Source organism: Schistocerca nitens, chromosome 4 (assembly GCF_023898315.1).
Source record: "Schistocerca nitens isolate TAMUIC-IGC-003100 chromosome 4, iqSchNite1.1, whole genome shotgun sequence".
NCBI lineage: Eukaryota > Metazoa > Arthropoda > Insecta > Orthoptera > Acrididae > Schistocerca > Schistocerca nitens.
Window position 1 is genome coordinate 321,443,412 of NC_064617.1, and position 16,505 is coordinate 321,459,916.

At 41.1% G+C, this 16,505-nt stretch overlaps 2 protein-coding genes across 5 annotated transcripts in view; one reads left to right on the top strand and one right to left on the bottom strand.

Moving 5' to 3' along the window:
- LOC126253680 (DNA-directed RNA polymerase III subunit RPC8) overlaps positions 1 to 8,727 on the bottom strand; it is a 44,686-nt gene extending 35,959 nt beyond the window's left edge. For both annotated transcript variants that reach the window (XR_007546012.1, XM_049955206.1), the window contains exons 1-2: positions 8,357 to 8,727; positions 8,099 to 8,282 (exon numbers count right to left, since the gene is read on the bottom strand). Coding sequence is in view for 1 of the 2 variants with exons in the window: in XM_049955206.1 (XP_049811163.1) it covers positions 8,099 to 8,282; positions 8,357 to 8,467 (295 nt within the window). In the remaining variant the exon portion in view is untranslated. The remainder of the gene's footprint in view (positions 1 to 8,098; positions 8,283 to 8,356) is intronic.
- Positions 8,728 to 8,745: 18 nt separating this feature from the next.
- LOC126253679 (serine/threonine-protein kinase 19-like) overlaps positions 8,746 to 16,505 on the top strand; it is a 67,776-nt gene continuing 60,016 nt past the window's right edge. Inside the window, exon 1 of one of the 3 annotated variants that reach the window (XM_049955202.1) lies at positions 8,746 to 9,165. In XM_049955202.1, the coding sequence (XP_049811159.1) occupies positions 8,905 to 9,165 (261 nt within the window). In that variant the 5' untranslated portion in view covers positions 8,746 to 8,904. The remainder of the gene's footprint in view (positions 9,166 to 16,505) is intronic. The other 2 variants (XM_049955203.1, XM_049955204.1) reach the window with 2 other exon arrangements.

Here is a 16,505-nt window from a genome sequence, read left to right on the forward strand (position 1 = left end):
CTTGCAGTCTATTATCTAACTTTTTGTTGGTGGAGAAAGCATTGAATGGTCTCAATATATTAGCAGTTTCTTATGAAATGGTATCAAAGTAGGGATGGCATACAATTCTGGTGTCTGTCTGCTTGCTGTTCTTTTCTGTCCATTCCTTTCCTAACTTTCTTAGGCATTTTTTCTATGAGTGCAGGTCGAAAACCATTTTCAGCTGCTAGCTGTTTGACGACTCAATTTCATTGCTTAATAGCATTTTGCATGCTCTGTGCAACATGGAACTGTTCGCTGCTAATTTGTGTATGAGTGGGTTGCATGAAGAATCACGGATATTTGCATCTGCAGTTCTGGGTTTTCTGTAAATCCTAATCACATGTTCACTGTTTTTACTGGTAATGGCAAAGATGAAAAAGTTTATCGAGTTCTGAATTTCATATTTACAAATGTACTGAATGTTCTTAGGCATACTGCTGAATGCTTGAATTATTGCCTCAACACCTTGTTTGTTTACCCTCTCTGTTACTAGTAATGTGTCATCCACATATCTTTTGTAAAAATTGATGTCTTGTAAACATGGGCTGTTGCCACTGAATAATTTTTGCTCAAGGTGGTTAATGAATATGTTAGCTATGGTCCCCGATATGTTGGAGCCCATTGATAGACCATTTGGTTGTCTGTCTAATAGCTCATTTGCTACAGTATAACTGTTTTCGATGGAGCAGTTTACTCCAAATGTGTAGTTGTTCATCACAGTCTCCTTTAGTTTGTGATTCAACTTATATGGCTTGTTTCTACATATAACTTCAGGTCTCAGGTCTCACAGGACAGTCTTCCTTGTACATATTTAACTGTGACCTCAGTTGTGGTGTTTTTGTGTTCATGGATGTATCTGTATTTCTCCTTCACAGTAAGTAAGAAGTCAGTCTTCTTTAAGAGTCTTAAGTTCAGCTTGAAATTTGTCTTTTTGGTCTTTCTTTATCTGTTCAATATTGTTTTTGTTAAAGAATTCTAATGTTTACTCAATATAAGTTTGTTCATGTGTTGCCCTTGTCTGCTTTTGTTGTTACTGTTTTATGTTCTTTTAGATTACTGTTTATGGTTTTAAGTGTTTTACTGTCACTGGTGGATTTAATAGTACTGTACTTTGTTTCACTGAGTTCTCTTTTTAATAAACTATTGGCCTTGTGTGCTACCACAATTTTTGTGTTACTGCTGACCTTGGCAGCATTTGCTGCATTCTTTGTAGCTACTGAGAAAGATAAACAGAAAAATAAATAAGAACAACAAACAGATGGACTCCAGGACAGTATACCTTCCCCACTTCGTTACCATTTCATAAAAATTGTTAATGTATTGAAACTATACAAGGTAACAGTTGCTTTCCCCACCAGCAATAAATTACATAGTAAGACTATGCTAGCTGAAATGCAATCAATGCCCCAGTCAGATTGGATGAAGCATTCAAACCAAATTCAAAGAACAAATTAATGCATTTTGATACAATACACTCCATAAATGTGCCATAGCTACACACATTCACAGAACACATAACATTCCTTTGATACTGTAGAGGACAATCTAATAATACTTCACAAATTAAACAAAGGCCACAAACTCAGTCTTTATAAAGAACTGGAAATTTTCATTCACAATAGAAAATATGGACAGAACACATAAATGAAAAAGCTGAGACAGTGGCAATGAGCACACTAAATGAAAAAAGCTGAGACAGTGGCTATGAGCTTCTTAAAGAGTTTTGCAACTATACTAGAAAATGCATTATAACTCTTTTCACTTTCTAATTCCTGAGTGACCTTAATAAAAGATAATTCCCAGTGCATTGTACAGAGACAGTAAGACTTTGATTGTGCTGATGCAAAGACTAAGTTTTCCATTTTTTATGTTTTTATTTTATTTGCGTCTTTACTGTCATGGATTTGGAATAGCAATTCTTATAAATGACTTCTTGTAAATAATGAAGTAATCACATAATTGTTACATGTATCTATGGTCCACAGTGTAAGTTAGTAATGATTAATCTATGAGGCAAGGCACTATATCTTTACAATCTATGGTTTGTTTATGTTATTGGTTCACATTCTGCACGACAAATTAAGTTAAAAAGTTTTTATTTATGATGAACCACACTGTTCTGGGCACTGAAACAGATTGTAACTCTATCATCACTTAAAACTTGTAATTGTAGAGCCATGTTACACTAACAAGTGCTTGTTGCACATTTTTGTAGCAAAATGAAACCACAGCAAACAACAGACTGCATGTAGCTAGCAAAAATGTTACAAAGTATCATTATTCCACCTGAAGATAAGGGAGTAAACACTTAAAAATGACATTGTGGGACAAAATAAAAAAAGTGACTGACACAGATATTTGTTTTATTTGAACTCTTAAAGACTGTCAGAAACAAAAGGAAGGAAGCAGAGGATCAAATAGGCAAAAAGAAAAGGCCTCATAGAACTCCTTGGATAACACAGTAAATATTGAATGTAACTGATGAAAGGAGAGAACGTAAAAATGCCACAAATGATAATAGAGGCATTGAAAAAATAAGATCTACACAAATGCAAAATGGCTAAGCATACATGACTTGGGGAAATGCAGAGGCCGCTTATAGGAAAACTGAAAAGAGCTTTGCAGAAGAGAGAAGTAGCTGTATAGCTGTATGAGTATCAAGAGTTTGGATGGCAAACCAATACTAAGTAAGGAAGGGAAATTTGACAAGTGAAAGGAATCTACAGAAGTGCTACACACTTTAGGTAGTATCATAGAAAAGGAATAGGAAGTAAATGAAGATTATACGGGAAGTAAACGACGATTATACAAGACACAAGATACTGCAAGAAGAATTTGACAGAGCACTGAAAGATCGAAGTTAAATTACAGCCCTTAGAGGAAACAATTCCTCAGAACTACTGAGATCCTTGGAAGAGCCAGCTATGACAATGCTGTTCCATCTGGCATGCAAGATATATGAGACAGGGGAAATACCCTCCGATAGAAGAGTGTAATAGTTCAAAATCGAAAGAAATGCAAATGCAGACAGGTGTGAATATTACCAAATTATAAGTTTAACAAGTCCTGGTTGCAAAACATTGGTATGAGTTATTTACAGAAGAATGCAAAAGCCAATAGAAGCTGACCCCAGGGAAGTTTGGGTTTAGGAGAAATGAAGGATCGTGTGAGGCAATATTGACCATATGATTTACCTTGGTTGAAGTAAGGCAAATCTACATTTATAGCATTCACAGATTTTGAGAAAGCTTATGACATTACTGAGTTGAATACACTCAGAAATTCTGAAGGTAGCAAGAATAAAATCCACGAAGTGAAATGTTTTCTACAGCTTGTACAGAAACCATACTGAAGGGAGAAGAGTCAAAGAACATGAAAGGGAAGCCACAGAAGAGAAGGGGGTGCAACAGAGTTGTAGCTTATACCCATGTTATTCAATCTGTAGACTAAGTAAAGAGTAAAGGAAGCCAAAGAAAAATTTGGAGATGGAATTAAAGTTGATGGAGGTAGAGGGGGAAAAAGAAGTTTGCCAATGACATTGTAATTCTGACAGAGACTTGGAAGAACAGTTGAACAGAATATATAGTGTCTTGAAACGAGGTTATACATTGAACACCATCAAAAGTGAAACAAGGGTAATGGAATGTAGTGAAATAAAATCAGACAATGCTAACAGAATTAGATTAGGAAATGATACAGTAAAAGTAGTAGCTGAGTTCTGCGTGGTATTTGGGCAGCAAAATAACTGATTATGGCCAAATAAAAGAGGATATAAAATGTAGGCTAGCTACAGCCATGAAAAAATTTCTGAATTTGTTTACATCAAACATAAGTGGTAGGAAGTATTTTCTGAAAATATTTGTCTGGAAAGGTAATGATTGAGCAACTGTACAATGTTCCCTCTGCCATGCACTGTACAGCAGCTTGCAGAGCCTGTTTATAGCTGTAGAACATGGGATTCTCAACCAGTCGATTGCCATAGACCAGTCAAACATCAAAGTTATAGTAATAGTTTATTTTTTGTCCATTGATCAGTTTTACAATGATTTTAGACATGGTTTTATAAGGTGATTTTTCAAAATCTTTGTCTGAAACCCATTTAAATGAAATCTGTTTAAATGTAAAATATCAGTTTGCTGACGATGAGTGTTTTGCAAAATATTTCTAAGTGGTAAGACACTGACAGGTTTCAGATAGATTATATAATGGTAAGACGAGATTTAGGAACCAGATTTTAAATTGTAAGACACATCCAGGGGCAGACGTGGACTCTCACCACAATCTATTGGTTATGAACTATAGATTAAAACTGAAGAAACTGCAAAAAGGTGGGAATTTAAGGAGATGGGGCCTGGATAAACTGACAGAACCAGAAGTTGTAGAGTGTTTCAAGGAGAGTATTCGGGAACGATTGACAAGAATAGGGGAAAGAAATACAGTAGAAAAAGAATGGGCAGCTTTGAAAGATGAAATAGTGAAGGCAGCAGAGGACCAAGGAGGTAAAAAGACGAGGGCTAATAGGAATCCTTGGGTAACAGAAGAGATAATGAACTTAATTGATGAAAGGAGAAAATACAAAAATGCAGTAAATGAAGCAGTCAAAAAGGAATACAAATGTCTCAAAAATGAGATCGACAGGAAGTGCAAAATGGCTAAGTAGGGATGGCTAGAGGACAAATGTAAGGATGTAGAGGTGTATATCACTAGGGATAAGATAGATACTGCCTACAAGAAAATTAAAGAGACCTTTGGAGAAAAGAGAACCACTTGCATGAGTATCAAGAGCTCAGATGGAAACCCAGTTCTAAGCAAAGAAGGGAAAGCAGAAAGGTGGAAGGAGTATATAGAGAGTCTATACAAGGGCGATATTCTTGAGCACAATATTATGGAAATGGAAGAGGATGTAGATGAAGATGAAATGGGAGATATGATACTGAGTGAAGAGTCTGACAGAGCACTGAAAGACCTAAGTCGAAACAAGGCCCCGGGAGTAGACAAAACATTCCATTAGAACTACTGACAGCCTTGGGAAAGTCAGTCCTGACAAAACCCTACCATCTGGTGAGCAAGATATATGAGACAGGCGAAATACCCTCAGACTTCAAGAAGAATATAATAATTCCAATCCCAAAGAAATCACGTGTTGACAGATGTGAAAATTACCGAACTATCAGTTTAATAAGACACGGCTGCAAATTACTAACACGAACTCTTTACAGACGAATGGAATAAACTATAAACTGGTAAAAGCCGAACTCGAGGAAGATCAGTTTGGATTCTGTAGAAATGTTGGTACAAGTGAGGAAATACTGACCCTACGACTTATCTTAGAAAATAGATTAAGAAAAGACAAACCTACCTTTCTAACATTTTGACAATGTTGACTAGAATACTCTCTTTCAAATTCTGAAGGTGGCAGGGGTAAAATACAGGGAGCGAAAGGCTATTTACAATTTGTACAGAAACCAGATGGCAGTTATAAGAATCGAGGGGCATGAAAGGGAAGCAATGGTTGGGAAGGGAGTGAGACAGGGTTGTAGCCTCTCCCCAATGAAATCAATCTGTATATTGAGCAAGCAGTAAAGGAAACAAAAGAGAAATTCGGAGTCGGTATTAAAATTCATGGAGAAGAAGTAAAAACTTGAGGTTCGCCGATGACATTGTAATTCTGTCAGAGACAGCAAAGGACTTGGAAGAGCAGTTGAACGGAATGGATAGTGTCTTGATTGGAGGATATAAGGTGAACATCGTCCGCAGCTCGTGGTCTTGCGGTAGCGTTCTCGCTTCCTGCGCACGGGGTCCCGGATTCGATTCCCGGCGGGGTCAGGGATTTTCTCTGCCTCGTGATGACTGGGTGTTGTGTGTTCATCATCATTTCATCATCATTGACTCGCAAGTCGCCGAAGTGGCATCAACTTAAAAGGACTTGCAATATGGCGGCCGAACTTCCCCGCATGGGGCCTCCCGGCCAACAATGCCATACGATCATTTCATTTCAAGGTGAACATCAACAAAAGCAAAATGAGGATAATGGAATGTAGTCAAATTAAATCGGGTGACGCTGAGGGAATTAGATTAGGAAATGAGACGCTTACAGTAGCAAATGAGTTTTGCTATTTGGGGAGCAAAATAACTGATGATGGTCGAAGTAGAGAGGATATAAAATGTAGACTGGCAATGGCAAGGAAAGGCAACGGCCTTGCCGCAGTGGCTACACCGGTTCCCGTGAGATCACCGAAGTTAAGCGCTGTCGGGCGTGGCCGGCGCTTGGATGGGTCACCATCCTGCCGCCATGTGCTGTTGCCATTTTTCGGGGTGCACTCAGCCTCGTGATGCCAATTGAGGAGCTACTCGACCGATTAGTAGCGGCTTCGGTCAAAGAATACCGTCCTAACGGTCGGGAGTGCGGTGTGCTGACCACACGCCCCTCCTTATCCGCATCCTCCTCGGAAGATGACACGGCGGCCGGACGGTCCCGGAAGGGCCACTTGTGGCCTAAAGACGGAGCTTTTTTTTTTTTTTTTTAATGGCAAGGAAAGCATTTCTGAAGAAGAGAAATTTGTTAACATCGAGTATATATGTAAGTGTCAGGAAGTCGTTTCTGAAAGTATTTGTATGGAGTGTAGCCATGTATGGAAGTGAAACATGGACGATAAATAGTTTAGACAAAAAGAGAATAGAAGCTTTCAAAATGTGTCGCTACGGAAGAATGCTGAAGATTAGATGGGTAGATCACATGACTAATGAGGAGGTATTGACAATAATTGGGGACAAGAGAAATTTGTGGCACAACTTGACTAGAAGAAGGGATCACCAATTTAGTATTGGAGGGCAGCGCGGAGGGTAAAAATTGTAGAGGGAGACCAAGAGATGAATACACTAAACAGATTCAGAAGGATGTAGGTTGCAGTAGGTACTGGGAGATGATGAAGCTTGCACAGGATAGAGTAGCACAGAGAGCTGCATCAAACCAGTCTCTGGACTGAAGACCACAACAACAACAACAACAAGTCTGACAATACCCTATCTGCCTCTCTTGTCTCCATTTTCATTTCATTTCACTGTCTTTATCACTCACACCAAGCAACACTTTTTCATCCCGCATGACGAGATTACTGCAACCAACCTGACAGTACTGAAGACAGAGTTTTAAAACTGATTTTCACAGCTCAACTTTTCCAAAAAGTGGATATGAAAGACATTCATGTGAAATGTGTGAACTTTTCTCTTGAAGTGAGACTGAACATGAAATAATTTGATTTCAAAATGATATTCCCTTAAAGTCAGAAAATAATGAAGATAACATCCAGAAATTAGTGAGCGTAACAACCTACCCTAACATAGTAAAAGGCGCATTGCATGTTTCATGGTATTTGGACTAACTTGTCTACATAAGGCAGCATTTTCAATGATGCACAAAGTTAAATATAAGTGCAGAAATAAGTTGACTGATCATCTTTCAAACTGTGTAAAGTTGACTCTGACAAATTATTATTGTAATAAACTTGGCAGTGACATGCAAAGCCTAGTACTATCTTACTAAAAACAATTTTAAGCATTTATGATGGCGTAAATTTAGCTTTATTCACATGTCTAATACCCTGAAAATTGAGTAGTATGCCTACAGATTTGATGGAGAGAAAACTACCTTCTATGTTTTTTGTGTAATTAGAATGGTTAATTTTGGTTACAGTGTTGTTTTGTGCTTAAACATTTACGAATTTTTATGTCAGTACATCTGTAAATGGACTAAATTGCATGTAGTAGAACTCGACCTTCGTGAATTTTAAGTGTCAGCCTCTGAATATGTGTCAGTCACTGGGGTCTTCATTACAAGTATAGCTAGGAGTATTGCGGGGAGAAAAATATGAGAAACGGCAAGTACAAAACCAGTTACAGACAAAATAAAATTTCACTCACGTTCTGCAATTCTGAAGTCACCTATTCTTAAAAATAAGACCAAATTTACATGTGTTGATTCACTCATAATGAGTGCAATAATTCAATAGTTGCTTGTAAATGTGTCGATATTAAGACACATTAATAATACCATAAACGATAACGATGTGACACCTACCTTGAACGCCTTCTGGGCTACAGCTTTTAATTTTACCTATGAGTATTTCTTCCATGAATGGCCTGAATACAACATAACGGAAGTTTACTTTGGTGTGTGCTGCGCCATCACCAGGGAATATGTAAGAATCTTCTAAACGAGTTATGTCAAACAGTGCAATGCACAAACCGACATTTAAAACAACCTGTAGAAAACACAAAAATGTTACAACAGTTACGAGTAAGTGATACTTACAGCCCAACCAAAACAAACACATACTTTGTTCGCCAACTTCTTGTTCAGCTCTTCTGAAATAGCATCATTAAGCCTCTTCTTAAAATCATGTGGTGGAATTCGTATGACATGCTTCATTTCGGCAAGTACAAACATTTTTTGTTTTTCAAAATTCCACACTTAAATGACTGTCACAAAGACAAAAAGGGATGGAAATGAGAGACATATGAAGCAGAAATATTTTGTACTATTCGCCACAGCCCGCTAACTAACAAAATACTGGAACCACACTGTCGCTTTTCGCTCCACTGCAAAGTACTGTATTTCGGCTCAACACGTGCATTTTCACTAGTGTTTACATTTCAATATGCAATGTGAAGCCAAAGATGTACATATCAACAAGAGCCATGCAGTTGTCTAGTTCATCGCTGTAGCTGAGTAGCACTCTCGAAAGGCAGTAACCAGCCGGCGTATGAAAATCTTCGGAACTTGAGAGATAGCATAAACATAAAATGGTTGAATTCGTAAATTTCGTATGCTAGAGATCTGGGGGGCGCTACGGTTCTTCCTACCGTTACGGTATTCTCCATAATATGAAGAGACGTGCAACGTTGCCAGACTTTTACATTCAAAGGAAGAAACCTCACTTATCGGTTGACATACGGTTGACAGATAGTGACCCAAAAACAAATACTAATTTTGGAAAAGATGCGCCGTCAGATACAGAAAGTGCCTTGGTGTACTTGCGAAGTAAGTTTCCCAACGAAGCGTTTGAAGGCCATCTACCACCTGTTATTGTCATCCATCAGGTTTACGCTATTGTGAAATGCAAAACGACTGTAGATAAAGATGTGGTAAGTGTTCTGTAGAAGTAAAATTTGTTACCATATTTACAAGTATTAACAGGAATCCCTTTGATAATTGTGGACACTATTATTTCCTGTAATTACGTTGCGCTGGAATTTAAATTTCTGAGCAAAATTTCGCGAAATATTTGCTTGGTGCCCATATAATCTCGAGCTAAAAGTATTTCTGATAGTGTTTCTGTTTTATTAACTGTCGTTTGTGGTTTCTTTAGCGCAACACTGCTGATCACTGTAAAGATTTGTGATATTCTAAATTTACAAACCTTCGGGTGCTGCAAGGAATGTTATTTTCCTGTTATTGGATGGGTAGTAATAGGAGTGCATATGGTTCTGATAGTAATGCGTTATATTTCTTTCAAAGTTGCACTATGGGATTTAGAACGTTGTGTTATACCGGGAACTAGGCGTTAATTTTCATATTAGGATAAAAACAAGAAATATTAGATAATTTGATCTGTCACAGATATGTATTGTGAATAGAATAATGAATACTTGCCAGTATGGTTTCTGCTTCTCAGATCCGCAATAACAAAATTAGGAAAATGTACACTACATTATAACAATGAAACTTCCTTAATGAAGCTTGAAAAAGATAACATTGTATACCCTGCGCAAATGTTTGCTTCAATGCAGTTTTCATAAAAGACGTCAGTGTAGCGGCACTACAGAAGCATCCGATTCCACCCGTATATTTTGACCTACGCCACATCAGTACGGCGGAAACTGCTAGTTCCAACGAATACAATATCGCAACATGACGTCACTACATACAAACGCGAGAAAAAATAAAAATGACAATAACGTCTCGCTCCAAAAATAAAATGAAACTAACGGGATAACCGCGAAAGATAGGGGGTTTAGGGCGGGGACAAGCTAAATATACAACAATAAAGAAACAATGAACCACCCCGAAAATAAATAATATAACAAGTTATGTTAACAACATTCCGCCACATCAAGAAAACCATAGGAATCGGTCGTTTCTCTTGATCTGTATAGCTCAGCCGCAACTATAGATACCAAAAACCCCAACATCTACAAGCCTGAAAAGTGGAATCTGGCATTTCCCTTGACCTGTATAGATCAACTGCAACAATTGATACCAAAAACCAACACCTACATATCTGAAAAGTGGAACCAAAACCCCAACACTCAAAAACCCAAATACTACATATTCATTACATGAATTAAAACACAACTGACCTATCATAAATGTACAGCAGACAAAACACCACATTTACTGTAGAATTCTTTCTGCATAACAAACACCGAACGAATCAGAGCTGACAAAAACGTCAAACACATAAGCAAAAGAAGGGGAAAAAAGAAACCGTAGCAACTCGCTGAAAACATTTCCACAACCCACATTACTTCACTAACTACCTAAACTCAAAACCATGTTAGCGCAATGACTACCAAACTCAAATGAACCCAATACCATATTAAACTCGGCATGTCCAGATCCACCATAAAGTACACCACCACCACCCTACAAACATAACCAACTCAAAAAACCACGTCATAGTGGTGTCACACACCTCCTCATCATCTTTACGGCACGGGACAAACCAGATGGGTGAAATCAGATGCTTCTATTGACCCTAGCAGATCACCAGATGAAAATAATCCTTTTGACCTGTAGCAAGAGTTCAAGCCTCATAAAAATCAAAAATGTGTTGACAGGTTAGTTGAACATACGAACACAAAATACTGTCGTTGATCCAGGATGTAATAATGTTATAGTGTGTGACATCATATGTGTGCTAATTAGAAGAGAATATTATGTTTTGGAATACTGGTTGTGGTTACAGGCTGATCTGTTGCATAGCCCAAGTTCTAGGTTAGGTTGAGAGGTGACAGCTTCGTTGTGAGCTGCAGGAATATCAAAATCCTGTTCTGACAATGAACACAAGAAATATACTAAAGCTAAAAGACCAAGACTCTACAGGTTGGGGTGGGATACTCATAAACGTAGGCCTAATTAAATCAGTGTATAAAATAATATTTCATACACTATCTGCATTAATAAATTAGCATTTTGAAACTGGTTCTTACCCACGTCTGTTAACCGTCAGTCAGCCATAATCAGCTGATAGGTACCGCTGATATGTTTTGTTCCCTACTCCCATTTTAGGCAGCACGGGATTCCCCCTGGCTAGTAACTTCCTATCTTTAGGTTTTCGCATGATCCATGAGCTCATTGTACCTAAGGATGTCCTATTTATGGAGGTTTGTGTTTTCTTTTATTTATCAGTTTTATTACTTTCCTTGTTTGATGGATGAGTAATTTGTACTTTGTAGACAATTTGTTGAAATATTTAGTATTTTGACCACTGGCTTTCAGACGCACCATCAAAATTTATATTGGACAATGGTCAGGAGCTCCCTCCTGTGTTGGCAATAAACCAAGTGAAGTGATCACAGTGTCACTGTTGAAAATTGGTTTTCTGATATTGATATCATAAATTACTTGAAAGCAAAGAATTTGTTGTATGTTGGAACTCTCAGAAAAAATAAGATGCAGTTGGCATCAGATTTTATGGATGTAAAAGAGTAGGAACAATACAGAAGTATGTTTTGCTTCAGTAATGGGAAGTTTGATTTTGCCCATACTGTGAGAGAACAAGAATGTGATTCTTGTAGCTTTGCTTGATAAGGTGATGCTGTGGATCCCAGATCTGGAGAGAAAAGGAAGCCAGAGATAGTCATTTTCTAAAATTCAACAACAGGTATGTTGATACTGCACAAACAAGTGTTACACTGAGAGCCAAACCAAATGCTGGACAATGGTCATCATCTTCACAGTAATAAATGCGAATGTTGTCAATTCCCAGGAAGGTTATTTACCCTGAGCAGTGTTCTCACTTGTAGATGATGGCCAGATGGACTGCAAAAATAGTGTGTGTTCAGATGATAGCATGATCTGTCTGCAGACCCAAGAAGTATATCTTTGAAGATTGAAGCAATTGTCATATATATTCTTACAGAGAAATAATACATACTTTCTCTACTTGCTTTGTCACCCTGGAACATTGGGACTCATGGCAATGGCCATCCTGCCAGGTGGCCTTTGCTGCGGCTGGGTGGCGGCCATGGGGAGGGCCCCTGGTCGGAATGGGTGGCATCAGAGCAGAGGACACGCAATTAAGTGTAGTACATAATCTCTTGCTGGTGTAGAACACCAGCAGTCTCTAAGTGTTCACGGGCTCAATTCGATGCACAGAAGTATGACCCCAAATCGTTCCCCTCCCTAGCCACACCATGGGAGGAACATCAGGCGAAGGATGGCAACGACTCTTATTCGCCCCGGTACCTTGTAGGTTCGAGAGCTGATGGGGTAATCTTTCTTGACAATGAAGTCTCTGTTTTTTGTTGAGCATTTAGAGGACAAGTTTGGGGAGGTGAAGGGCTTGTCCAAAATCAGATTTGGGTCAGTCTTGATCAAATCAGCATCCTCTGCCCAGTCACGGGTGTCACTTGTTTATGACAAGATGAGGATGTTTCTGTAACCATCACACCTCATAAGAGCTTAAATATGGGCCAGTGTATCATAGTTCACAGCGACCTTCTTTTGCAGTCTGACAATGAGCTGCACACCAATTTAGAGCGGTGAGGTGTAAATTTCGTTTGGCATGTCCACCAGGGTCCGAGGGATAATCAGGTTGCCACCGGTGCCTTCATCTTGTCGTTTGAGGGTGATACATACCCGAGAAGGTCAAGGTGATGGTCTACCACTGTGATGTAAAGCCCTATATCCCGCCCCTATGCGGTGCTTTAAATGCTGGAAGTTCGGCCATATGTCTTCTCACTGTAGGTCCAGCGTCACATGTTGAGATTGCGGACGCCCATCACGTCCCAATACTCCATGTGCCCCGCCTCCCATCTGTGTCAACTGTGGAGAGCACCATTCGCTTGCTTGCCTGACTTCAGAATTCTCCAGAAAGAAAGGAAAATCATGGAGCACAAGACTGTGGACTGACTGACCTAAACTAAGGCTAAATGGAAATTTGAATGCCTACATCCTGTACATATGACATAAATCTTACGCTGCTGCTACAGCAGTTCTAGCCCCATCAGCTCCATCCCCAGTCACCCCCCAGAGCCGGAAGACTACACCTGCCCCCTTGACGGTTAGGGCACTTCCCTCCCTGTTGCTGCTGCACCACTACTTCGGGGAGCAACACGCCCGCACCATTGGGCATATCAGTCCCCACTTCTGCACTGGAGAAGTGTAAGTGTCTTCTTTGGCCTTTGGCCTTTGGCTCCTCTCGCTAGGCAGGGGTCCCTTGGGTCACTCCCTTCCCAGGTTTTTACTAGTGGGAAAGATGACACCCACCAGCGGCTGAAGAGCCCAAAAGTGGCTGGTCGTAGGGCTTCACTCTCATCCTCAGTCACGGAGAATGAATCAGTGAAGTCCTTCCAGCCAAGGAAACCCAAAGAGCAGCGAGAGAAATCCAAAAAGAAGATCCCCAAGACCAAGGGAATTGCGGTGGCACCCACACCACCGCTACCTACAAGCTCTGCATCTGCGAATGAGGTGGAGATTCTGGCGTCTTCTGAGGACCTAGATCTCGCTGGGCCCTCAGACACAATGGATATAGACTGCTCAAGCAATAAGTCGTTGGCAGCAGATGACCCTGAGGCGTAAACTGCCTCATTGAATGTTCCATACCTTCCCCGCCTCACTATCACATCATTCTCCAGTGGAATTGCGAGTTTTTTCCATTGCCTGGCTGAGCTACGGCAACTGTGAAGCTTTAAACCTGCTCTCTGCGTTGCCCTCCAGGAAACTTTGTTCCCGGCAATGCGGACCCCTGCCCTCCACAGCTATAAGGAATATTACAGGAACCGTGGTGACTATAATTGAGTGTCAGGTTGAGTATGCGTTTATGTCCTAAACTCAGTCTGTAGTGAAACCATACCCCTTCAAACCCCTCTTGAAGCTTTGTTTGTCAGAATAAAGATGACACAGGAAATAACTATCTGCAGTGTAGATCTTCCTCCAGATCTTGCAGTATCCCTGAATGTATTAGCTGCACTGATTGGTCAACTCCATAAACCTTTCCTACTTTTGGGAGATTTCAACACCCATAACCTCTTGTGGGGTGGCACCGTGCTTACTGGCCTATGCAGACATGTTGAAACTTTACTCTCTCAGTTCAACCTCTGCCTCCTAAACACTGGCGCTGCCACACATTTCAGTGTGGCTCATGGTAGCTACTCGGCCATTGATTTATCAATTTGCAGCCAAATACTTCTCCATCTATCCGCTGGAGAGCACATGACAACCTGTGTGGTAGTGACATCTTTCTGTCACTGCCCCAGCATCAGGCCCATGGACGCCTGCCCAGATGGGCTTTAGATAATGCGGACTGGGAAACTTTCACCTCTGCTGTCATTGTTGAATCTCCCCCACACAGGAACATCAATGTGATGGTTGAGCATGTGACTAAAACAATCCTTTCTGTGGCAGAAGACGTCATCCCTCCCTCTTTAGGATGCTCCCGGCAAAAGACAGTCCCTTGGTGATCGCCGGAAGTCGCTGAAGCAATTAAGGAGCGTTGGTGAGCTCTACTGCAGCATAAGCGGCACCCTTCCCTGGAGCACCTCATAACCTTTAAACGGCTCTGTGCCCGCGTTCACCAACTTATCAAATAACGGAAGCAGGAGTGTTGGGAGAGACACATCTTTACCAGTGGGTGCCATACATCACCTTCCCAATTCTAGGCAAGGATCACACGTGTTTTCGGGTACCAGACCCCAACAGGCATTCCCGGTGTTAACATAAATGGCAGTCATGATTGCCGAGCACTTTGTTGAGCACTATGCTCGAGCATCTGCGTCAGAGAATTACCGCACAGCCTTTTGCACTCTCAAATGGCACCTAGAAGGGAAAGTGATTTCGTTCACTATATGCCACAGTGAATCCTATAATGCCCCATTACAGAGTGGGAGCTCCTCAGTACCCTTGGACATTGCCCTGACACGGCTCCTGGGCCAGTCAGATGATTAATCATCTCTCGTCCGACTACAAGCAACATCTCCTCGTCATCTTCAACCAGATCTGGTGCGATGGTGTCTTTCCATAGCAATGGCGGGAGAGCACCATCACCATCATTCTGGTGCTCAAACCCGGTAAAACCCCGCTTGATGTGGATAGCTATCAGCCTCATCATGTTCTTTGTAAGCTGCTGGAATGTATGATGTGTCAGCGGTTGGGTTGGGTCCTGGAGTCACGTGGCCTACTGGCTCCATGTCGGGGCGACTTCCACCAGGGTCGCTCTACCACTGATAATCTTGTGTCCCTCGAGTCTGCCATCTGAACAGCCTTTTCCAGATGCCAACACCTGGTTGCCATCTTTTTGATTGGCCTACTGGCTCCATGTCGGGGCGACTTCCACCAGGGTCGCTCTACCACTGATAATCTTGTGTCCCTCGAGTCTGCCATCTGAACAGCCTTTTCCAGATGCCAACACCTGGTTGCCATCTTTTTGATTTACGAAAAGCGTACGACACCACCTGGCGACACCATATCCTTGCCACATTATACGAGTGGGGTCTCAGAGGCCCGCTTCCGAGTTTTATCCAAAATTTCCTGTTGCTTCTTACTTTCCGTGTCCAAGTTGGTGCCTCCCATAGTTCTCCCCATATCCAGGAGAATGGGATCCCACAGGGCTCTGTATTGAGTGTATCTCTATTTTTAGTGGCCATTAATGGTCTAGCAGCAGCTGTAGCGCCGTCCGTCTCACCTTCTCTCTACTCATACGACTTCTGCATTTCATACTGCTCCACCAGTACTGGTGTTGCTGAGCGGCGTCTACGGGGAGCCATGCAAAAGGCGCAGTTATGGGCTCTAGCCCATGGTTTCCAGTTTTCGGTCGCAAAGTCGTGTGTTGTGCACTTCTGTCAGCATTGTACTGTTCATCCAGAACCAGAACTTTACCTTAATGATGATCCATTCACTCTAGAGGAGACATATTGATTCTTAGGACTGGTTTTCAACGCCCGATTGACTTCGCTTCCTCACCTTCGTTAGCTTATGCGGAACTGCTGGCAGCACCTCAACGCCCTCCACTGCCTGAGCAACTGGGGTGCAAATCGCTCTATGCTGCTGTAGCTCTACAGATCCATTGTTCAATCCTGCCTTGACTACAGGAGTCTGGTTTATGGTTCGGCAGTACCCTTAGCATTGCGTTTAGTCGAGCCTGCCTGAGCAACTGGGGTGCAAATCGCTCTATGCTGCTGTAGCTCTACAGATCCCTTGTTCAATCCTGTCTTGACTACAGGAGTCTGGTTTATGGTTCGGCAGTACCCTTAGCATTGCGTTT